Source organism: Diceros bicornis, chromosome 23, assembly GCF_020826845.1.
Source record: "Diceros bicornis minor isolate mBicDic1 chromosome 23, mDicBic1.mat.cur, whole genome shotgun sequence".
Lineage (NCBI taxonomy): Eukaryota > Metazoa > Chordata > Mammalia > Perissodactyla > Rhinocerotidae > Diceros > Diceros bicornis.
In genome coordinates, this window is record NC_080762.1 from 688,466 (window position 1) to 713,279 (window position 24,814).

The 24,814-nt window shown below is 44.3% G+C and overlaps 1 protein-coding gene across 5 annotated transcripts in view; it reads right to left on the bottom strand.

Annotated features, from left to right (window-relative positions):
- The window catches only part of ARFGEF3 (ARFGEF family member 3), a 158,050-nt gene that overhangs the window by 119,390 nt on the left and 13,846 nt on the right, over window positions 1–24,814 (bottom strand). For all 5 annotated transcript variants that reach the window (XM_058566189.1, XM_058566187.1, XM_058566186.1 and 2 more), the window contains exon 3: window positions 664–745. In XM_058566189.1, the coding sequence (XP_058422172.1) occupies window positions 664–745 (82 nt within the window). The remainder of the gene's footprint in view (window positions 1–663; window positions 746–24,814) is intronic.

Consider the following 24,814-nt stretch of genomic DNA (forward strand, 5'->3'; position numbering starts at 1 on the left):
AAGGCAAAGAGTTTTTAATAATTTTTTTGTGTGTGTGTGAGGAAGATCGGCCCTGAGCTAACATCTGCCAATCCTCCTCTTTTTGCTGAGGAAGAGTGGCCCTGGGCTAACACCCGTGCCCATCTTCCTCTACTTTATATGGGATGCCGCCACAGCATGGCTTGACAAGCAGTGCGTCGGTGCGCGCCCGGGATCCGAACTGGCGAACCCCGGGGCCACCGCAGCGGAGTGCGTGCACTTAACCGCTTGTGCCACCGGGCCGGCCCCAAGTTTTTAATAATATTATTGACAATGTTTAAAAGTTTCTGATGCTATTGCATATTAACACATATATTATCTAATTCCAATCCACTGGAGAAAAAAGAGTTGTAATTTTCTCACTCTTTCATATTTAATACCTCTTAAAAGGTACAGTAGTTCCCCCTTATCTGTGGTTTCACTTTCCGAGGTTTCAGTTGCCTGCAGTCAACTGTGGTCCGAAGATATTAAATGGAAAACTCCATAAATAAACAATTCATGAGTTTTAGATCGTACACCGTTCTGAACAGTGTGATGAAATCTCACGCCCTCCCGCTCCGGATGTGAATCATCCCTTTGTCCAGCATGTCCAATGCCTGTGGCCTGTCAGTTTCTGCCGCCCCAGGCACGCAGTGAGAGCCATACCTGTATCCCTGCCAAGGCATGTTGGGCCAGCTTCACGTTCTTGGATTCCAAAGCCAACTGGAGAGGCAGCAGGCACTTCTCCCTGGCAAATACATAAACAAGGAGACGGTGTGAGCTCAGCAGAGCTAGCAGTCAAGCGACACAAGCCTTATGTACACCCACCCCCAAATTCTGCCAAACACACACACGCAAGCTATAAACAATCATGAAAATGCATAGAGACTTAAAAAAAAAAACAGCAAAAAAGCTGTACAGAAATGATAGCATGCCAGCCGCTTGCCTTCTTAGTATGGCTACAAGAAAAGCAAACACAAGTCTCTCAAATAATTGCGCACTAATTATCACACGGTGGGACCCTCCCCAGTCCATGAATATGCCTCGCTCTTTCCCAAATTAATAGAACTGCTGGTCCCCAGGACACATGGGGCGAAGGACTCCAGGAAGCACCATGTGTACGCATATCTATGCCTTGCTCACACCTCTCCCTCTCCTAGGAAGTGACCGTGTCACCACCATGATGCTGCCTCACCACATAGACTGAAATTCTATTAACTTGTCAATTTCTTCCCAACTCAAAGTGTTCAATAATCACCTACAATTTTTAAACTTGTTCTTCAGTGTCCAGTAAGAGGTATATCTGGATTTTGTGATGGGTTCTTAATAAACACGTTTCCAAGATAGAAATACAAATGAACCTTCAGTAGCTTTGACCAATGAGAAGGACCTGGTGTCATGGGAGAGAAAAAAATCCATGGAGAGCTATTGAGCATTAATACATGTTAGGGATAAACCAAAAGGGCTACAAAGAAAAACATCTCTTTCTGTTAGAAACATTTACTCTAAATAATTAAACAACAGACCAAGAATTTTAATCAACCCATTATTTCGCTATGGAGTTCCACTGGCACAACAAATGAAATGTTGCTTAATTTTAGCAGGTTCCTCCACCCTCACTTAAACCAGAGCGGCCCCATTTTCACCTGTTTTATATTTTCAGCATGAACTGGAAGAGTCATTGACTTCAGAGAGTATGCAAGCCACAGGGTAAGACTACAGGATTTCGTCTTTGGAGAAATAAGGGTCACTGTTAAACAGTGAAACACAAAGTTAATTACAGCTCGATTCTTGCCTGTCCACCCTGCAGCTCTGCAGCTCCTCCATGGACTTCTCCACCAGCAGCTTCACGACAGATGAAGTGAGTCACAGACACTCCCCACTGCTGGCTACAAAGACACAACAAAACAGACTCTACCAGAAAGAACATCCGCTTCCTCATCCTTCTCACCGCTCCCCTCACTATCTAAAGTTACAATACCCACTTTTATATGACAACTGATAAACACTATAGCCAGACATCCTTTGACAGATGGATAAATTACCCAACTGTGTTACTTGGCTATGGTTTTGTCACTGTATCATTATTGTCAGCTTGTCACAGTAACAAGGCAAACACTGCTAGGCAGTCAATTAAAGCAGAAATAGCTGGTTTTCCCAATTTTGTTTAATCATAACCAGTTCACAAGTTTGGAAAAACTAATTGGAAGGGTGAAAGTCCAGTGAGAAGTAGGAATAATGGGCATATGGAATATTAACAGAAGAATCAGAACTTCATCTGTAAACCGTTGAAACAATCAAAGCTCCATCAGCATTAATTCACTGTGAAAGAACTTCCCTCCAGAATTTGGAGTCAGACCTGCCAACGAGGGCACAGTACCAGTGAGCCTGTGTGGAGGTCCAAAACTCTCATGGTCTCACAGCCTGGAGCAGGGAAAGTCTCTGTTGAGGGGCTAATGTGCTGAAAAGACACAAGTATTACCCATCACCTCCAAGGGCAGCAAGCGAGGGTGGTGCCATGCTCAGCAGAAACAAGGACGCTCCTGGAAACGCTGACCCTGCTGACGCTGGGGAGCAGCATCACGTCTGCACAGGAACAGCGGCACACCCACATGCCCTGCCATCCACAGTGGTAGTCCTCGAAATCCTCATTCCACCCTCTCCCCTACTGACGTATCCACAGATTTATCCTACAGACCTGAGCCAGGTCATGGACAAATGCCAGGACCACCAGGTTGCACCACAATCCCAGGGGACATCATGAACAGCTCCCTAAGCTGGTCACAGTCACCAGGCAGGACTGGAAGATGTCATCGGTTCAGCTAGGTTTTGGCTGAGATGAAAGGTATCAGTGCTGGGTGGAAAGAAGACAGGCTGTGGCATCACACAGACCCGGACTCAAACCCTAAGCATTTGTAAGTTGTACAATTGCAACCAAGATACTTAGCTCTGTTGAGTCTTAGCTTCCCAATCCATAAAAAGGGCATCTTAAGACCAATCCTGCAGGGTTATAGTAAGGAGCACAGGCAACATATATCAGGGTTGGCAAACTTTTTCCATAAAGAGGCAGATAATAAATATTTTAGGCTTTGCAATCCATATGGTCTCCGTCCTAACTACTAAAGTCTGCCATAGCACAAAAGCAGTCATAGATAATATGTAAATCAATGAGCATGGCTATGTTCCAATAAAACTTTATTTACAAAAACAAGCAACAGGCCAGAATTGGCCTACAGGCTGTGGTTTGCCCAGCTCCGATACAGACAAAGGCCCAGCACAGATCATGATTTTCAGCACAGGATAAGCAGATCTAATCTTGTCACAGCATCCAGAGAGACTGTGCACAGGACATGGGCTAACTGTCCTGGGAGGGTCTTAGCAAAACCAACTGTAGCACCAAGATCTCTCTTAGAAAATAAGTGCTTTGAGGTGTAGACTGAGAGCTTTCATCTGGGCCCCAGACAAGGCACTCTCTCCACCCGACCATCCATTCAGCCGACATCTGAGTGCCTATGGTGTGCAAGGCACCACGATGGGTGCTCAGGAAGATCTAGCAAGGAACAAGACAGAACAGATACTTGTCTCATTTTATTCATGGGATGAAAGAGAAAAAAAGAAAATTAGCACTTATTATTTCTCTAGTCTGTCACTTCAACCTTAAATTAGCATTCTTACCCTTGTTTCACATTTGAGAAAATGGGGGTTCAGAGAGGTTTCATAGCCTGCCCAAGGCCACACAGCTACAATTTATTGGAGACAATTCAAACCCAAATCCACGTGACTCCCAGGATCAAATTCCTTCCAACACTCTTTGGTCTCAAAAGATCAGAGCAAAGCTAGAATAGATCTGTTTCTTAACCTTTTTTGGATCATGAACACAAAAATATCTGGTAAAAGATCTTCTTCCTAGGGTAGTGTACAAATCATTTCATAGGAATCACAGGCCCCCAAAGCCCAACTCCACATGGATCCCAAGTTAAGAGCCCTGCCATCAAGGGAAAGGATCCTGCCCAACATGGTGGAAACGTCGGTGTCTGCGGCAGAGAAGAGGGCCATGTGCCCTGGCTGGGCTTAGGGTTCCACTAGGGTGGGCTCTGAAGGCAGAGAGGTAGCTTCCTGTGGCAGGGTAGGTGGGGGATCACTAAGTCTCAGATCCTGATTTTGACAGGAAATGAACATGTGGGAAATGAAGGAGGCTCATGGACACAACCGATTTCATTGCTTGCTCTGTGATATCATAAAAACCCTGCTGCCTTAAGTTTTTTAAAAGTGATTTTAATAAAAGAGAATAACAGGCTGTTAATTGGGTCTCAGAGTGACATTTATAATGAAGATGCAACATGGCACACACTCAGTACCCTGTGCACATACTGTACTGGAATAAATCATCTTTTGATCTTTCAAGACGCTGCCTCATTGGGAAAAGGGCATACCAAGAACCAACATTCAATTACATGAAGCGATTATCTGTTGTGCACAGGCATGTGCAAATTCAATCTTGCCTAATTAAATGAAGGCAGTGGCCCCAAGTTTTACGTCCCGACATGCCATCATTTCTCGAAGAAGAATTAGCAGAGCCGAAGGTGCATGAGGAAGACGTCCATCTGCTCACATCAGGGAGACTGCGCCTGTTGTCCTCAACTGCACTGTCACGGTTCACAGACCAGCTTTATTGGGCTGGCAGATAACAGTGGACAAAGGGAAATTAAAATAGGTGAATAGGGGAAGAGTTAGGATTTACTAAAAACTACCTGTCAATACGAGCTCAGGTAAAACCAAATATATTCCTGAATGTTAGGCTCATTCCTCCTCAATGCTCCACATGGGAAGGGCACAAAGATACCTGAGACTTCTAAGGTCTGCTTACCCAGGGCAGCTCTAGGAGTCTACGATCCAAGCTCTTTATTCAACATCTGTCTGGACTCCTCCACATAAGAACCACGGCTCTGGCTAGAAATTAGTGGCTTGTATGTGCAAAGCACCACACCACACACATTTATATTTACTATTTTATTCAACTATAATTTTTGAAAGTAGGGATTTAATTGTCAACAAAACCAACTAAGAAAGATCAGATTACCTGTCCAAGGCCCTGTTTGTAACTGACGGAGCTGTGATTAAACTCAGACCCTCCGTCTTCCAGGCCGCATCCTCAGGCTCTACCTTGACGCCTGCCCACAGACAGCCTCCACGACTACAGTGTGTGGCACACTGCTTAAAACCAGCAATCAAATGTCTGCCAAGTAAAAGAGAGGAGCAGACACCAAACAAGCAATGTAGATTATCTTATTTTGAGTGGTGGTTCATGAAGCAATGCATTATATCTGCACAGCCAGTGTGTAGTTACGAGAACCTATAGGCAGTACGAACGAGTGGAAAAAATGTGGCTTTGAAGCCAGCTGCTGGGGTCAAGCTACAGCCACCACCTGTCCTAGCAGTCACGACCTTTCCTAATTCGAGTACACAGGTTGTCACCCACTTGTTGTGACACTCAGGATGTTATTATGCATGTTTATCAATACTGATGCTTTAAACAGTTTGTATCAACACTGACAGATTTTCATTGACTAAGCGTCGCCAGAGTCAATTCCACGGAGCCATCGGAACTGAGTTGGTTCCTTAATTGATTTTCTCTGCAGTGCAGTTAAAATGTTTCCATTTTATTTCTATTTTCATTTCTAATTCAATGAAATTATTTTTATCAGTATCAATCCTTTTATACTTCATAACAAAGATTGGATTCATTCTTCAGGAACTGTTTTAGGCCTGAGGGATACAGCTGTGAACAACGCAAAACCCCTTTTCTCCTGCAGCCTTCAAGACTTCTTAGCCAGCCTATTGCAGTTATTAAGTTGAGTGTATGAAACTGTCATCTTTGTAGGTTGGAAAGCGTTGCATATCAGCAATTTTATATGATTCAAGCTATGAAAAAGAATCCTAAATAATATGGTTATGCTGATATTTTCCCTCAAGATATAAACTTATTCTCTGCCATTTTATTATACAAGGCACATATGTATATTAAAAAATCCAAACAGCACAAAGAGATACACAGTGATGAAAACTAATCAGCGTGCTGTCTCAGAAAGAGCCAGATGAACGCTGACGATGGGGATGTCCAGAGAGTGGCATGGGGGAGCTTTTCTTTGTTTATACTTCCTATTTGTATCAATTTTTATATAATAGCTCTAGAGTATACTTGCATAATCTGAAGAAAATATTTTTTAAAGCTACAAAGCCATTAGCTCCTCACAAAAATAACCATCATTGTGTTTCCTTGTCCTGTTTAGCTCAAAAAAGTGAGTGAATTTGATTGTATTCAGACAAAATATTAAATATGGAACTCACTTTCTTCCATTTCTTTCTGGTACTGACATCAACAATCCACGTATTCTTTTTAGCAATTATGCCCGCTGTTCTTGTCCAATAGAAAACCTTCATTGACATCATGGGCCTCACTATGCTAACAGATTCGTTTTTGCAATGAAAGGACAATGGCAGTCAATTAAGTAGGCTTCTCAACCATTGGAGAAATTCTAAATACCATCTAGATTTCATCTCGGCCATCTGATATGTCTAATTTAAAAAATAAGCCGCAAAAGAATAGAAAGCAATGTAAATACAAAAACGTTTTGTTGCAGTATCGTGATAGGACAACAGGCTTATCTTTTTCATTTTAATGTTTTCACCTAATATTCTTGCAATGTTTAAAAAATACAAAACACTATCGGTCAAGAAGACAATTTATAGAGGAGAGTAAATTTTTATTCATTTTGAAAAAAATTTTTTCCAGTTTTACTGAGATATAATTGACATACAACATTGTATAAGTTTAGGATGTAAAACAGAACGATTTGATACATGTATATATTGCTGAATGATCACCACAATAAGTTCAGTTAATATCACCTCACACAGTTACAATTTGTTTTCTTGTGATGAGGACTTTTAAGATCGACTCTCCTAGCAACTTTCAATGCACAATAAGTATTGCTAACTACAGTCACCATGCTGTACATTATAACCCCAGAATTTATTTATCTTTGAAAAAAAATTAAAGATGGATTATGGCTTGGTATTTTCACTTATAATCTAAGATTATCAATATTAATACTTCTGCCATAAGATATAAATTCTATGTAATCATATAAATTCTATGTAACTAAAACACTAAAGTTTTTTTATTTCTAGAGAAAAAACAGACATGAAGCCCATATGAATCATAAAGGAGGCTGTTCTGGAATTCCTCTTTCTACAACTACTGGCATCTATGATGTTCGGACACTGCACTGGCACTGCGTACAGAGCAGAGGAAAACAGACGTCATTCCTGTCCAAGATAGGAACACGTGTGATTTCATCGTCTCTTAATCAAAAAAAAGGAAAATGCCTGAGAAGTGTTAACATCAAGGCCAGCTGAAGGCTGGCCAAGCCTAGAAAGATGAGCAAGTCCAGTAAAAAGACCAGAGCAAGCAGCCTTCTCACTTCGTGTGGACACAACACATGGGCTTCTTTCATTGGATCAAGTGTTCTGTCACTTTCACCTGAAGGATTCTAAAACTGATAAAAGAGTCTCTGGAAGTCAGAGAAGTGCCATTCCTTCAAGTCTTCAGGGTGCCAGGCACCAGGCTAAGGGGAGGCACACGCACTCACGTACGCCTCACACCGACCCAACGAGGAGGAAGAACGTTGTGGGTACTTACCGATGAGGGAAGTGAGGGGAAGAGGGAACTCATCCCTCCTGGACCCTGAGCTCCTCAGCAGCAGGGGGCCTCGATGGTTACATCTGCCACGCTCAAACTGCCTCCCAAGAAGTGGGTGAAGCATTTCACACTCGGCCAGCCTGTGAAGGACCCTTCACAGAGACTCCTTTCCTCCGTCCACTGTCAACCCATCCTTAGATTTCCTCACGTATCTCCCATGTCCAGCATTTACATGTTACTTTTACACTTTTCCAGTGCCAAACACCGTAGGCTGCCCCACCTTCATCAACACACTTCACACTTCCTCAAATAACTGCTTCCTGTGGCACCATGGAAAGTTTTTGCTCTTTAAGACTTGCATAAAAAACAATTTGTCAATAGATATCAAGAGCTTAAAAACATCAATATGCTTTGACCTAGAATTTTCTATTCTATGAATTTTTTCTAAAGAAATCATCATAGATGTAGCAAAGTTCTAGCTGCAAAGATTTTTTGGTAGTTTTATTTATAATTTAAATAATGTTGAATAAATCATGGTACATCTCTAGAATAGAATAATACACAATAATTACAAGTATTCTGGAAAGTTTTCATTAACACCGGAAAATGCTTTGAAATATTATGCCAAAAGATTAAGCAATGAGAATGCAATGTAGAATACATACCAGACCATGGTCCCACTCTTGAACAAAAAATTACATACACATACAGAGTGGGTGGAGGAGGGAGAGAGACTGGAAAGAAATTCCTCAAAACACCTCCAGAATGTATCTCTGCCTTTTGGGAACACAGACGAATTTGGTTTTATTATTTATATGTTTCTACATTTAAAAAATTTCCAAGAATAAAATACATTACCTTTAGAAATAGAGAAAAGTGAAGTTAGCTCTATCTGTCACGTGCATAAACACACCCTTCCTTTCTTTCAAAGCTTTTGGCCCGGAACCCTGAATGGCTGTGTTTCCGATAACGGCTTTGATCTAATCCTTCCTAAACTCCCTCTGTACTAACTTCATCTCTGCTATCAAGTCACCACCCATCCGACTTTATGAAAACTGGGCCGTATTCCTGGAACAGGTTCCCTTTTCCTTTCCTCTAAACATTTCCTTACTATCTTTCAAACACTTACTGAATTCTTTCTTCTCCCTAAAGCCTTTTTGACTGAAAATAGGCTTGCCTGTGACCCTAAAATATAATTACCTTAATCATATAAATAATCTAAAATCAGTATGCGTAACTTAATTTTGCTTCTTTCTGACATGTTTTCCTACAATCAAGCTTCTAGGCAGAGAGTGTGAATACACCAACAGCATGAAACGTGCCTACGGGAACTGTTCTGCCCTGCCCCATAACATAGAACCACGTGTTTTTTGTTACTTAATGATGTTTTCCACGATGAAAATGCTCCCACTGGCAGTCTAGAGGTAGGACTCTGCCCTGAATCTCCACCATGGAGAGACAAGTAGAAATAAACCACCACAACAAAAAATATTTCTAAGTCAAATACTCAGATCTCAGAGAAGAACAGAAAATTAGCTGGACAATATTATAACAATCTTTTTTACGTGCTGATAATTTTATGCAAATGTGTAGCTACCTCTTGAAAAATAGAAACTCTCTGGCATAAATGTCTTTCATAAAATCTATATAACCAAAGACAGGTAACTTAAAAAATAAAACAATCCAATTACTTTGAAACAAAACTGTGATTTCTTTATGTTCTATTCAGAACTCACTGGCCTTTAAAGCTCACAAACAATACAGATATACATTTCCTATAATGACTTCTCACCAGTTAAATGCCACAACAGCGAAATGGTAGGACTAACTGTAAAGTAACATTTTTCTGTGAAACAGAAATTTCCAGTTATGATGTCAGAACACCTTATAAAACTAGTCCATTAGCAGATCAACAAACTGTCAGAACTAAAATTAATATTCCTAAATTGCTAATAATCCATTTGTGAGAAGAACATAAGATTTTTAGTAATAAAAAGATCTATTTTTTAATAAACATTGCTCTAGCCGACTCTCTGACCAAGCTCTGTAGAACATGTAGGCACGTAACGGTGAGTGAGACACATGGTCCCCATACACACGGAACGCGGCCTAAGGGAGGCAACAGACAAGGAATAACAGGCAACACAAGTACAAGGCACTAAGTACTTGTGCTAAGTTGCACACGACCAACGAAAGAAGCCCATTAAGGCGTACACGCCCGATGATGGAAGTCTACTGAGGCGCACAGGACTGACTACAGAAATCTATTAAGGTGCATACAGCCTATGACAGAGGCTATTAAGGTGCCCACGACCAACTATGAAAGTGCAGTAGGGGTGGGGGAAATGCAAGTGTCTCCGTGGACAAGGTGATATCACTTGACCTTGAAATGGAGGGGACAGGACAGGACTTGGTCAGCCAGGTGAGGAAGAGGGAAAGGATGTGCAGCTGAGGCTGCAAGTGCAAAGTACAGAGTGGGTTCATGGAACAACCAAGTATCACTGTGACCTGTGAGTCACGGTGGGAGGGCTGGTGACAAAGGAGTGTGACAAGGCAGATTTGAGCCAGGCTTTGAAGGGGTTTGCACACTGCACCAGAAAGACTGGCCTTCAGCCAGCTGAAAACGAGAACCTAATGAAAGGTTTTAATCAAGGGAAGAGTGTGATGGACATTTTCTACAAAGTGGAACTTCGGCTACAATGCAGAAAATGGATACAAAGTAGACTATCAAGAGAAAAAATTTTGCAGTCAAACTAATCTGGGTCAAATTCAGGCTCTGCCAATTACAACCTGTACACTATTTAACCTCTTCAACTCTCACTTCCTCCATCTGAAAATATGTAACCGATATAACCTACCTGGAGAAATAGTACAGTTACATAAGAAGGCTCCATTAGGAAGATTCCTAGTTGCCCAGGGCCATCCTAACATTTACAGACTCCTGAAGGCCCCTGGCCCCACCCCCTTCCCTTCCCACCCTTGGCTCTGTCCTGCCCCACAAGGGGTTTCACGGGCACAGGTATGGACACCTCAGCCTGCAGGCCACTCTCAGACCACAATCCATGCAAATAGCAGCCCTGTGGCCAGCCCTCAGCCTAGAGATGCACACCTCCGTGGCACCATCTGCCTTCTGAAAGACAAGCTGGGGAAAAGGCCCACATGCTGCTTCTGGAAGGAGGCCCAGCATGGTCTAAGTAGGGAATTCTGAGGTCTCAAGTACCCAGAGCATGAGGGAACAAGTGGGAACGTCCCCTTGGCCCTGGGGGGGACAAGAATGGGGCCTCTCCAATGTGGGCCCAGGGCTTAGTAAGACAGTGCCTAGCATGCTGCACACACTCAACAAATGGCTGCTGTCACTGTACTTTTTCTTACTGTCGCCAGTGTCTTGTTATTACAGTTTTGTCATTGTCGTCATTGTTTACTGGTGCAGGAAAGCCTGGAAGAAGGCTACACTCTGCGGTAAGCGCCCAGTGATGAAAGGACAATGAAGTTAGGCCTGTATTCGGGAATGGAGACAAGGAGACAGAACCCAGAGACAGCACAGAAGTGGAGGAGAGAGGACCTACTGGAAAGGCAAAGTGGGAAGGAACATAACTATACTTTTGCACATTTTGAGTTCAAGGTTCCTTTGGCCATCCAAATACTAACAGGTAGAAAACTGGATGTACTGGTCTGTAGCTCAGGAAAATTTAGACATTATCCATCTAAAAGTGGTAGCTGAAGCCTTGGAAGTGGATGAAACTTCCATGGAAAAGTACAAGGTGCAAAACAGATGGACAGAGCTCAGAAAAATGCCTCCAGCCAGTGAGCAGAGAGAAGAAAGGATGCCAGCAAAGGAGAAATCAGGAGGAGCAGCGACGCTCAGGGAGACAGCAGGAGGAAGGCCGCCCTCCAGAGATCCGTCCCTTCCGCACCACAGCCTCCAGACAGTGTGTGCCCACTCTCTGCCAGGCACCGTGACTTGGCATCCGTACGTGATCTCATCTCATTCAGAACTTAACACTATGTAACAGGTAACCATTTTCATGCCATCAATAGCTAACAGGCTCAGGGACAATAAGTAATTTGTCCCACGCCACCTAACTACTATAGAGCATTAGGTCCTGTTAGAAGCTTAACCCTACTCTTAACACTTAGGAAAAACTAGGAACACTCTGGTCACTGCTCTAGAGGAGGAGATATGGAAAGGAAGAGAAGTGACGAGCCCATCCCTCGGAGGAGGCTGTGGGCTAGGAACTTTCTCATTACGTCATCTCATTTACTCCTCTCAAGAACTGGGGCAGTGGGTACTATCACGTCCATTGCACCGTTCAGGAGGCTCCCAGAGTCGTGTACCATGGACAGAGCTGGTAAATGGATGGGTTCACACCCAAATGTAAGGACTACATGACACAAAAACCTACACTCTTTCCATAGCAACATGTTACCTCCCCATAACCAGGGAACAGAAGCTAGGAGGGGAAGGGAAACATACACAGCCATCCCTGGAAATTAACCAAAGTCATAAAAAATGTTCATCTTCCAGCTGTCTTACGTTCTCCCCCAAAACAACCCAGCACACGAAAGCCAGTGCAATAGTCCCAGCTTTTCTCAGTACAATCGAGAGCTGTTTCTGTCTGAACTGCATACTCAGATATAAAATGTGCAGGCCTACAGGTCCCAGAAAATAGAAAAATCTGTATCCTTCACTCTTTTATTAATTTTTGCCTACAGCAATAAAACTTTCAGTGTTAAATTGTCAAATTTAGCCAAGATGTAAAAGCTAGGCATCAGGCTAGTCTGAATACAGGAAAGGGCCAAGGACAGTCCTCCAAACTCATCCTCAGCACCAAGAGGCTGCACCGTCCGAGGCTAGCAATCGTTCATCACACACACGAAGCGCCTTGAGACTCATTCTCTTCTGTTGATGCATCCATCCATCTTCACAAATGCCACCCTCCTTCAGGCTCTGCTTGACCCACCAGCATTCCTAGAGCCCTCCTGGCAGGGTCAGGGCCTCCTCCACCCCCACGACACAGGACACAGTGGCCGGACACAGGTGGTTAGGAATGTTGTGAAATACCTGGAGGGGTGTGTATTAACCCTGCTTGGCTCACGATCAACTGGTCACAAGCGTCCTCGCGAAGTCCTCTGCCGAGCAGGTGAGCTGCCTTCCCGGTACGACAGCGGCACGCTAACTTTAAACCAAGACCACACCTCCACAGAGGAGGAGCGCTCCAGGACTGTATGCCGATTTCTGACCGACAGGTAGAATCAAAACTGTGACAAGGGAAATAGCAACATGACTTTTTTCCCTATAGTATATCAATTTGATGGAATTTTAAGGGCCCTTAAAATGTTTTTAAAGAACTCTTAATGGCGTTGGAGATTTTTTTGATATAATACTAAGTGAAAGTAGTAACTTACAAAATATTATATACCACGTGACCTAATTTTCACTATATGCACTCAGATGAAAATGAACCAAATATCAAGATTTATCATCTCTGGGTGATCTGACTTTTGCATCCAACCGTCAAGAGTTCAGACTACACAGTTATTCCTAGGCAGCACTGGGCAAGTCTCACCCTCTCTGGGCCTCAGTTTCTTCATCTAGAAAGTAGGGATGTCATGAAACCTACCACATAGTTCACATAACGTGACATGTGTGCCAATAATTATATTTTCTAGGCTTCTGAATTTTCTATAGGAAGAACACACTCTTTTCACAACCTAAAAATATTACTTTGTTTTCCACAAGTGTATTATTTGTGTATTCTCTTACTTTCTAAATAATTTAAAACAAGTGTACATAGCATAGGCCAAAATTTTACCTTTTGGACCCTTATCTCACACCATTCACAAAAATTAACTCAAAATGGAATAAAAACTTAAATGTAAGACTTGAGACTGCAAAACTCCTGAAAGAAAACACAGAGCAAAGCTCCTGGACTGGCAATGATTTTTTAGGTAGACACCAAAAGCACGAAAGCAAAAATAAACAATTGGGATCATATTAAACTAAAAAGCTTCTGCAGCAAAGGAAACCATCAACAAAATGAAAAGATAATCTACAGAATGGGAGAAAATATTTGCAAATCTCACATCTGATAAGGGGTTTGTATCTACATTATATAAGGTATCATATAACTCAATAGCAAAAATACAGAAGATCTGATTAAAAATGAGCAAAGGGGCCGGCCCGGTGGCGCAAGCGGTTGGGTGCGCGCGCTCTGCTGCGGCGGCCCGGGGTTCGCTGGTTCGGATCCCGGGCACGCACCGACGCACCGCTTGGCAAGCCATGCTGTGGCAGCGTCCCATATAAAGTGGAGGAAGATGGGCACAGATGTTAGCCCAGGGCCGTCTTCCTCAGCAAAAAAAGAGGAGGATTGGCGGATGTTAGCACAGGGCTGATCTCCTCACAAAAAAAAAAAAAAAAATGAGCAAAGAAGACACACGAATGTCCAACAGGTTCTTGAAAAGGTTCTCGACATCACTAATCATCATGGAAATGCAAATCAAAACCACAATGAGCTATCACCACACACTTGACAGACAAGAAATAACAAGTGTTGGTGAGGATGTGGAGGAAAGGGAACCCTTGTGCACTGTTGGGGGGAATGTAAATTGGTGCAGCCACTATGGAAAACAGTATGGAGGTTCCTCAAAAATATTAAAAATAGAACTACCACGTGATCCAGCAACCCCACTTTTGGGTATATATATCCAAACGAAATGAAATCAATATCTCGAAGAAATATCTGCACTCTCTTGTTCATTGCAGCATTCATCACAACAGCCAAGATATGGAAACAACCTAAGTGTCCACTGATGAATGAATTGATAAAGAAGATGTGATATCTACATAGGTACATACATACATACACAGTGGAATATTATTCAGCCATAAAAAAGGAAACCCTGCCATTTGTGAAACATGGATAAATCTAGAGGATGTTATGCTAAGTGAAATAAGCCAGAGGCAGAAAGACATATACTGCATAACCTCACTTAAATGTGGACTAAAAAAGTCAAACTCAGGGCCAGCCCGGTGGTGCAAGTGGTTAAGTGCGCGTACTCCGCTGCGGGGGCCCGGGGTTCGCTGGTTCGGATCCCAGGCACGCACCGACGCACCACTTGTCCAGCCATGCTGTGGTGGCATCCCATATAAAGTGGAGGAAGATGGGCATGGATGTTAGCCCAGGGCCAGTCTTCTTCAGCAAAAAAGAGGAGGATTGGCAGATGTTAGCTCAGGGCTGATCTCCTCACAAAAAAAAAAATAAACGAATAAAAAAATAAAAACAGGCTTTGAATGCAAGCCACAAAGGTTGGTTTGGTTCCTTACGAGCTGCCTGCTCTACACACGTTACAGACGCTGCACTTCCCTCCCGGCCTGCAGAGTCGGCTGAAGATCGACGTGCCTCTGCCACTCAACAGCCTGATGTGAGGACCAGACTGCTTCTCGGGATACACTCAGTTTTAAAGGTTGGGTTTGTAATTGGGCACTAGGGTTACCCCTCAGCCTGTTTTAAATTGCTGTAAACCCACCACCCAGCAGGCAGTTTCGTTTACAATACCTCAGCTTTACTCCCCTCCGGGTAATATCAAAGCTATTATATAACTGCATGACCTTTCTAAAGGCACATGTACTGGAAGAAAAATAAATATGCACGTATTTTTTTACGCACTGAAGAGAAAAAACAGTATCAGACTGTTCTCTTAGTGAAATTTTTAAAGACCAAAAGACAGTAAAACTAAGACAGTAAAAGCTGCCTGCCCAATCCCAGTCCAGGCATGAAAACGGGAGAGCAAGGAACGAGCTTGGCTAGACCAGGAAGGCGGTCCAGACCCCTCACGGGTGGTAACATCCGTCTGCGGGAGTTATTCTTGACATTCACACCCACAGGGACCACAAGCAGCAAAGGCACCACGGCCACTTGCAACAGGCATGGCTGTAAATGCCCCAAATCCAAGGAGACTTAGTGAGTCTGCAGAAGTGCACACACATGTGCCCACAACACCAGCGAGAACAAGCTAAGACCCTGAAGGCCGATACAGACGTTTGCATGGAAGGAAGGGAAATGTGTCAATAAACTTATCAAGTATGCACGTATTTTAAACGCTATAATTATTATTCTGCTACAATTAGTATGTGTATTGGTAAAACCCCACCACACAGGCTCTCTGAGCTAAAGAATGGTCTCTCTCCTTCTACGAGGTAAAAAGGGCCCACTCACTTTCAACCTAGTGTGGAGAAAGGCCCCTCAACGGCAGACACGAAGCTCTCTCGGGAACGCAGTGCTCGTCACCAGACACGAGGAGGGCAGGGTGAACCGAGCAGGAGATATGGACGGGCTCTGAGAGCAGACACTTCCTGGAAACGTCAGGGAGGCACAGCGAGAAGACAGCAGGGTCCAAGGAGACAAGCCGTCTTCTCCAGCCCTGGCTCAGACGCTGGTGTTCTTCAACGTCTCGGCTGTCTAATCCGAAAGGCGGGCATGTCTCAATCACCTCTCCAAGCTCCAACAGCCTCTGCCTCTGTGAAATGTGTGGCTGCCGTGTCAGCAGCCTTCGCCTTAGCAACTAGGTTCCAACTCTGTTTTTGCTGACAGCGGGGTCAGCCCCAACTGGTAGATCAAGATTGGTCTAAGCCTTTCCCGATAATCCTGTTACCTATTTTCCAGCCTCCCTGTGGCTCTGGGAAAACTTTTGCTTTCCTGATAAAAAGAACCAGACCTGTTTAGCTGGCACTGCCCTTCTGCCTTTCGTCTTTTTGTCTTCTGTCTTGAATGGGCATGTGATGACTGGAGCTGCAACAGCCATTTTACGGTATGAAGAGCCAAACACAATGGAAGGCCAGCAGAGTCCTGGACACACCAGTGCTGACAGCCTACTTCCAGACTGCCTACTGTATGAGCAGAACAAGCCCTATCTCATTTAAAGCCCTGTTCGTTAGGCTTTCCATTACTTGCAGCTGAATGCACTCATAACTCACATACTCTGGTAAAGCCTGTTCCTAGAGAGGAGCCAGTACTCAAACATCGCATATGTGCCCTCTGTCCCAGTACACTTCCTGAATGCAGGAACAGGGACAATAACTCCTATTCTTACACATCTAAATCACACATATTCAGCGACCACATTGAAGACATAGAACATACTAGAAAAAAGAACAGTTTTCAGGTCAGACCTGTATTTGAACCTCTGTCTACCACAGACTAACTGTGTGACTTCAAGCACATGATTTTATCACACCAGCCTATTTTCCTATTAACACACAGATAATAAGAGTACCTACTGTACTCATTGTAAAAGTTAATAAGACATGCATACAGTCATTAGCACAACCCCTGGCACAGACCAGTGCTCCATAATTGGTAGCTTTCGATACTGTGGGGCAGGCACATGACACCAGGGGCCCTGGGTGCAAGCACGATGGAGTTTAGGGTCTAGCAGGGGGTCACAATGAACCAGTTACTTCTGGCAGCAGGACAAGGCTATAATATACACCTGTGTGCCCAGGGTGTGGGGGAGGACGCCACGGCCGTCTCAGAGCCCCACAGCTTGTCAACGCCCAGACGTCTCAGCTCTCCTCTCTCACTGCTTCACCAGCTACCAAATGCTTCCTCCAGGGTTTCAACCCTCAGCCTACAGAAGAAATCAAAAGAACATCAAAACGGCCAAATGGCAGCCACACAAGAGGCCGAGGATCCACCAAGAGGTCTTCAGGTGTGCTGCGGCTGCCATGCTCACCAGGGCTGTCCTCCTACCCCTGGTCCCTGAGAGTCACGTGGATTCCTTTAGGGAGGGTGTGTCTGTGAGGGGGCTTTCAGCTGCACGTGACAGGAAACCCAGCCCCCAGTGGCTTCAACAAGGAGGCACGCTGGCCCCCAGTGTAGGAAATTCAGGCTCCCACGACAGAGCCAGGACCCAGGTTCTATCCATCCTTCTACGCATGACCCACCCTCGACGTGTCGGCTTTATCTGCTGCTGGCTCCCCTCACAGCTGCAAATAGCTGTAGCTGCTATAAGCATCATCTGAATGTGATAAGTTTCAGAGGAAGAAGGAGCTTCACCCTCACAAGATGAGGCAGATTCCTCTCACACCACTGATACATCTGATGCAGGCAAGCCTGTGGCCAGACCAGACAGTCGAGCCTCCCATGGGACAGCTCCTCTGAGGCATGGGGCTGATAGGGAAGGCAGTTCCTGATACCAGGCAGGTCCTGTGGGGGTAGAGGGTAGCTGGATGTAGGGTAGGCAACCAAAGGTTTCTGTTCCAGAGAAAAAGGACGGAAGGACCAGAGAATTTACAAACGCCAACAATTACCTCTTAAGCTGAGGATACCCCTGCATGTCTTCTCGTTAAAAACAGCACAAGCCCATCATCGTCAGGTAGGTGCGTGTTGCAGCACCACTGGAAACTCAGTGTCTCCCCCCACCCCGACACCCCATCCACAGCACCACTGGAAACTCAGTGTCTCCCCCCACCCCGACACCCCATCCACAGCACCACTGGAAACTCAGTGTCTCCCCCCACCCCGACACCCCATCCACAGCACCACTGGAAACTCAGTGTCTCCCCCCACCCCGACACCCCATCCACAGCACCACTGGAAACTCAGTGTCTCCCCCCACCCCGACACTCCATCCACAGTCACCTGCACCGTGGGCTGCCACGGAAGAGGCCAGCTCAAAGAAACGTCTCGTAAAAATGGAAGAGGAACATGCTGATAGAGTGGCACTAGGTTCCAGTTCCCTTATTTCAGATGCCAGGATCTCTTCTAAAGAACATTTACAACCGCCACAGTGAAGTTTCCCAGATCTTGCCTGCTCAGGCTGATTTGTTTATAATTCCCAAGGACCAATTAGGCCTCTTCGTATTCTCAGGAATCGGAAATAACACTGCTTACATCCAGATTCTTATCTGCTCCCAGACCTTGTTCTCCTATCTAAAATCACACTTTGAAACTCAGCACAGAAGGGGAAAAAAACCTTAATCACGCTGCAAATTGGCAAAACACTGTGAGCCTGTTTTATCAGGTGACATTTCACTTACGATGTTGTACGTTCTGCAAGGTACTGTCTCATTTGGTGTCGTATGTAATCTTCCTAAAAACACAGTACCTTGTTCGCAGGATTGTCACAGGGGGACGTCACAGCAACGGGGGATGGGAGAGGTAAACAGCGTGACCCAGGTGGCAGCTGCACAGGCCTGTGAGGCAGAACAGAGAGCCCCTCCTCCAAAGCACAACCACACAACTACCGTGCGGCCTGAAGCTTCAGGAGCCCAGGGCAAGGCACGGAGGAGGCAGGGCTGAGAGCAGCTCCTGTTCTCAGCTAAGAGAAGAGGTGGTGACTCTTAGGAATGAATGATTCAAGACTCTGGCATCTAAAATGGGGAAGAAATGGTTCTCACAGTGTAGCCTAGACGCCTAAGACCTTTCAGAGGGTGGAAGGGGTTCAGAACAGGCATCCCCAGGATGCACCACTCTGGCACGTGGAATATTTTGAGCTAAAGGCAACCAAAACCCTGCAGGTTCAAGAGAAACTTTTACCTCTCCCTAAAAGAATTTAAATTGGGGGCCTTGCCCATAATAAGAGTTATTACCAGAAGTAAATTTTTATGACCTATCTGTACGGCAGGGCAAGCCTCTAACGACTGACATCTGCTCTTCTTATCATCCTGTGAATTGCCCCCTCCCCTCTGAAGCCTTAGGCCTCATCCCTTCCTTGGCTCAGGATGGCACATATACCTCACTTTACCTTTCTGTCTCTGACTCTCATGTATGTGGGGTTCCCATACACACAAAATTAAATTTGATTTTCTCCTGTTAACCTGTCTCATGTGAATTTAATTCTTAGAGAAGTCATAAGAACCTATAAGGGTAGAGGAAATTTCTTCTGCCCCCACAGGGTCCACAAGGTCAAAATCATTTTCATTCTCAATCTCTCAAGAGTATACAGTGGAGTTTATCAAAAAAGAACATCCACTGGGGCCGGCCCCATGGCTTAGCAGTTAAGTGTGTGCGCTCTGCTCCTGGCAGCCCGGGTTTGGATCCCGGGCACACACTGATGCACCGCTAGTCTCGCCATGCTGAGGCGGCATCCCACATACAGCAACTAGAAGGATGTGCAACTATGACATACAACTATCTACTGGGGCTTTGGGGAGAAAAAGAGAAAAAAAGGAGGATTGGCAATGGATGTTAGCTCAGGGCTGATCTTCCTCACAAAATAAATAAATAAATAAATAAATAAGAAATTGAAAGAGTCAACTCCTATTTAAAAAAAAGAAAGAACATCCACAATTATCTGAAAAGGGTCACAATTAAAATTCCCCTCCCATTTTAAACCACTTATCTGTAGAGGCTGGATTTTCTCTATCTACTTCAACCAAAGCAACAGATTGTGACTGACTGAATAGAGAAGCAGAGCTGAGAATTCAGCTGTTTCCTATCAAGCCAGACAGTAAAGAGATTTGCAAAAAATGTAACATTCTTCTCTGTTTTGTTTTGAAAGTAGTTACTTTTCATAAAAAATGTCTTTTATAATAACGTAATGTGTTTATTTTTAATGAATTAATAAATATATATAAATTCTTTTATTGAGGAAGATTGTCCCTGAGCTAAAATCTGTGCCCTTCCTCTATTTTGTATGTGGGATGCTGCCACAGCATGGCTGATGAGTGGTGTATAGGTCCGTGCCCGGGATCCGAACCTGTGAACCCCAGGCTGCTGAAGCGGAGCGTGCGAACTTAACCACTACGCCATTGGGCCAGCCCCAAATTAATAAATATTTTTTAAATTCCTATTATAATTTATAATATGGTAAATATTGATAGATATAACCCAAAATTTTTTTAAAAAGCTCTTTGGGATCTTCAATAATTTTTAAAAGTCTAAAGAGTCTTGAGACCAAAAAGCCTAAGAACTGCTGCATTAATGTGACGGAAGAATAGATAAAGAAAATGTGGTATACACATACACACACCAGAATATTATTCAGCCATGAAAAAGAAGGAAATCCTGCCATTAATGACCACATGGATGGGCCTTGAGGGCACTATGCTAAGTGAAGTAAGTCAGAGAAAGACAAATACTGTATGATCTTACTTAAAAGTTCTCACTGCACACACACACACACACACACACAAAATGATAACTACGTGAGGGGATGGACACGTTAACTAACCTTACTGTGGTAATCCTTTCACAACATATACACATATCAAATCACCTTGTTGTACATCTTAAACCTACACAATGTTATATGTCAATTATATCTCTATAAAGTTGAAAAAAAAATGTGTCAGTACCATGGAGGGACTTGAGGTAAGCCCTGTGGGCTGGACGCTGCTCTCCTGCTAGGACGCTGAGGAGACACGAAGGACAGAGGAGGTAAAATGGAGGCTCTTCTCCTGGACAGAGGGCAGCATGCAGGCATGCTGAGCCCTTGGGGAAGACCACGTCGCCCTCTGGGGCCTGCAATGGGGTCTCCAGATCTGTCTCTCCTGCCTCTACTACTGGTTGGTCAATGCTCACACTGGGGAAACAGAGGCACCCCACGACCTTTAGTGTCCATCTCCATTTACAGAAGCTCACAGGGTCCCGATGGTCACACGTGGGACAACCAGGACCTAGTGCCTTACGATTATCTGTGTACTTTCCCCTCAGCAAGTGCTGGGCTCTTGGAGGGCAGAGTTTGTGTCTTGTCCCCACGGTGTTCCCAGCATGCAGAACAGTGTCTGCTTGGCTCTGACACCTGCCCCCTGCCACTGGCTCCTCCACCAGAGCCCAGATCCACCTAACACTGTCTCCCGACCACCGATCACAGCTCCAGACGCCTCTGACAGAGGTGTCGGCATTCAAGACTGAGAGCTGCAAGGCAGTCACAGCGAACAAATATTTATAAAGGCGTCCACTGTACTGCAGGCTTGGGCGCACACACCTTAAACTAACAATAGTTTTCTTTCTTAATCAAACATCCTATTGACTCTGAATGACATCTATATTTTTACTCTCTCTGAAACACACAGTGCTCCCCTCCCCCCTTTCAGCAAATGTCATGGTACTAGCCTTGTCTGCCACATCCAGCTTTACTCCCAAGGAGGAGCTAAAAGCCTGCAGGTGAATACAGCAGTCCTCCCCAGCTCCACCTGGGCAGCCTGTGTCCAGCCCCTCCCTCTGCCCTTTCCCAACAACCCACAATCAGCGGGACACAGTTCCTGGCTGATTCGCTTCCAACAGTCTCTGAAATAAGATACAAAACCCCTTTTGTCTTTGAAGAGTTTTTCTCCCAGCTGGTAAATATAGAAAAACAAAATGGGGCTTACAAAATAAAGCAAGCAATGGAGAAGTTACAGTTTCAGGGGGAAGAAAAATCTTTGAAATACAACAGTTCTCTCAAGACTTCATTAAATTAAAAATTAGCCCAGGTCTGCTCCCACTCGGAAAGTGATCTGTTCTGGACGCATTCCTTCAGTTTAGGCCTAAAACAAGCCCTACACTAAGTCTTCTCTAGGTAACTCTGCAGGTTTGCTCATCTGAACCCCTGAAGAAACCACCTTTTCCCTCAGCCAAGTGAGCAGCAGTCCGGAGAGGTGAGGGTTAGTTAGTTAATGACATAATTCTTCAGGCTTCCCCAGTGGGTATTCACGTCAATTCCAACCTAGGGTCTTATCTTAAGGTCTCCTTCAGCCTTACAGAGAGGAAAAGTCAATTGCGGTCATTTCCTGGGAAAGCCACGTACAGGCACCAATCTGGAGAGCTCTAATAATTCATGGCTCCCCCTCAGTCTGAATATAGGAAATCTCCCTTTTCACAGCTCTGGCTCCTTGGAAATTGCATTTAAAGCTGTTTCAATACCAGGTGATCCTGCCCCTACATGAGTAAGCTGCACTCGTGAATGAGTGGGGGCCAAACAGAGCAGATTTCCCAAGAGTTCTTTTCAATAATGGCACGTCATCAAATAACTTACTGCATGAAATTAACTTCACAGATCTCAGCTTTTCACATAAATTACAAATAAGAAAAAATAAGCTTCTGTGTTAAATTAATAATGGGAAAGGTACCACTCCCTGATGGGTAAGAAGGTGGACTCTGTGTCCGATCCTCGGGCCGCCTCAGGAGGCTCTCCAAGCCTCAGTTTCCCCTGCCACTCGGAAGGGCTGCAGGGACCAGCATGTATAGCACCTAAGAGAGTCCCTGCCACACAGTAAATGTTTAAAAATGTTAACTTACATCATAATGTTTCCCAAATTTAGTTGGGAAAATGTGAATCATCAGGTTGTTAAGCATGCTAAGAAGCATCGAACTATAACAGAGTACTGGACATTAAACAGGGTAAGGGCTGTCTCCTGTGTCAAATTTACTGGACTTAACTTGAAAAAGATACATCTGGTCATTGTGCAGTTACATAACCCCACCGATTTATAAACAGTTCAACTGCACGTAAATGTGCAGTAAAGTAAAAATACAACAAAAATATAGAATATTTAATAAAAAAAGATGTCCAAAGAAACTAAATATGATTCTAGAGTTTGCACCACGCCTTCCCCAGTAGACAAGTCCTAGAGGGTGAAAAAGGAGATATGAACACCTGCCTGGACCGTTTACGTCACTGAATCAATGAGCTCAGGTCCCTACCCACCTCCTGGAATCCATTTTTATAACCCATCAATATAAATAATAAATAACTTTGAAATTAAAACAGGAAATTTGGACCTAAATTGCCTGTAAAGCACAGTTTATTTATGAAAGCCATGCACAGAATAACACACGCAGCAAAAACCCTACCTTTATTCCATTCAAAAAGAAAAAAGAGGCCTAAGAAAGAAAATTCATGACTGGACTGTTATACCTTTTCAAAATGGGGTTATGTTTCCTTCTAACACATCCATTTAGAGCCAAGTGCTATAAAATAAAGACATCAACTACTTGTCACAAAGGAAGGATGAATGGCCACGGATGGGTTTTGAACATGAATGTCTTGCTCACATCCCAAAACATCCCTCAAGCCGAACACCCTACATCCTAGCTGGGGTGGGCTATGCACTTCTCCAATTGACTGCATCACTTAGAATGCTTTTAGGTCAGGGGCTATTAACAAGGAGAAGCCTTATAATTGAGAGCTAATTGTAGGTCTTCCTCATCAAAGGGAATAGAACATGAAAACCATCAGGATTGGCTTACGGGCTGGCAGATAACACACAGAAGAAGCTGTTTGTAAGTTAGGAAATGGTCTGGTATTGTTACTTATGCTATGTTAAAAGGTGACAGGAACACTCTTTATCTTCCACAGCAGCAGGGAAAGGAAACAGAGAACCGAGACCTCCAGGGCACCTTGATGCTTAACGTGGATTTCAGCATCCGCACGGCTCAGGCTTCTCCACAGGCCCCTTTGTCCTTGAAGACGGGTTTTTGTGGCCAAGATGGAAACATCGTTCTGCTCACCCGTTTAGGGCAAGCCTGATCTCAGGAAACTGGAACAGTCCAGGGCAAGTCCTTGTTCACTTAAATGGTCCCCACTGACCCCACAAGGCTGACAATGTCTCCCTCCATATTTCCTTTCATGGCTCCCTGAGATAAAGAATTCTCTAAGACTGAAAATGAGCCAGGCTTAGACCCACCAAAGTGTCTTACATCTCCTATTCTTTTTTTTTTTTTTCTTGGTGCAGAACCAGCAAAAGATCAACAGAGCCAAAACTTACATTTGTGTGCTTCTGCAAAGGAAGTCGGCTATAGCAGGGAGGAAAGGCAGAAACCAGCACGAGATGAGACCTCAGGATGAGTTTAAGTGCAGGAGAAGCGAGATGCCTGCAGCTCCCCTGGAACAACGCGGGAGCCTCATCAGAAATGCCCGTCTACACGTACGCTGACACCTCCACTCAGTTAGCACAAGCTGGGGGCTCTCCACTGGCCTCCTCCATTTCCTCCTCTTGACAGCAGGAGGCACCAAAGGAAGCTCAGCACTTCTCCAGGACACTTCTCCAGGGAAGGCAGAAATAACAATGCGATGGAAACTGATGCCAAAAACCGCTACTGAGGTATCTGCTGCCCTCATCCATTTTAAGTCACACATAGTCCTTCCCAGTTAACGTGGACATGTTTAGTCAACTAAAGAACAAACAAAAAA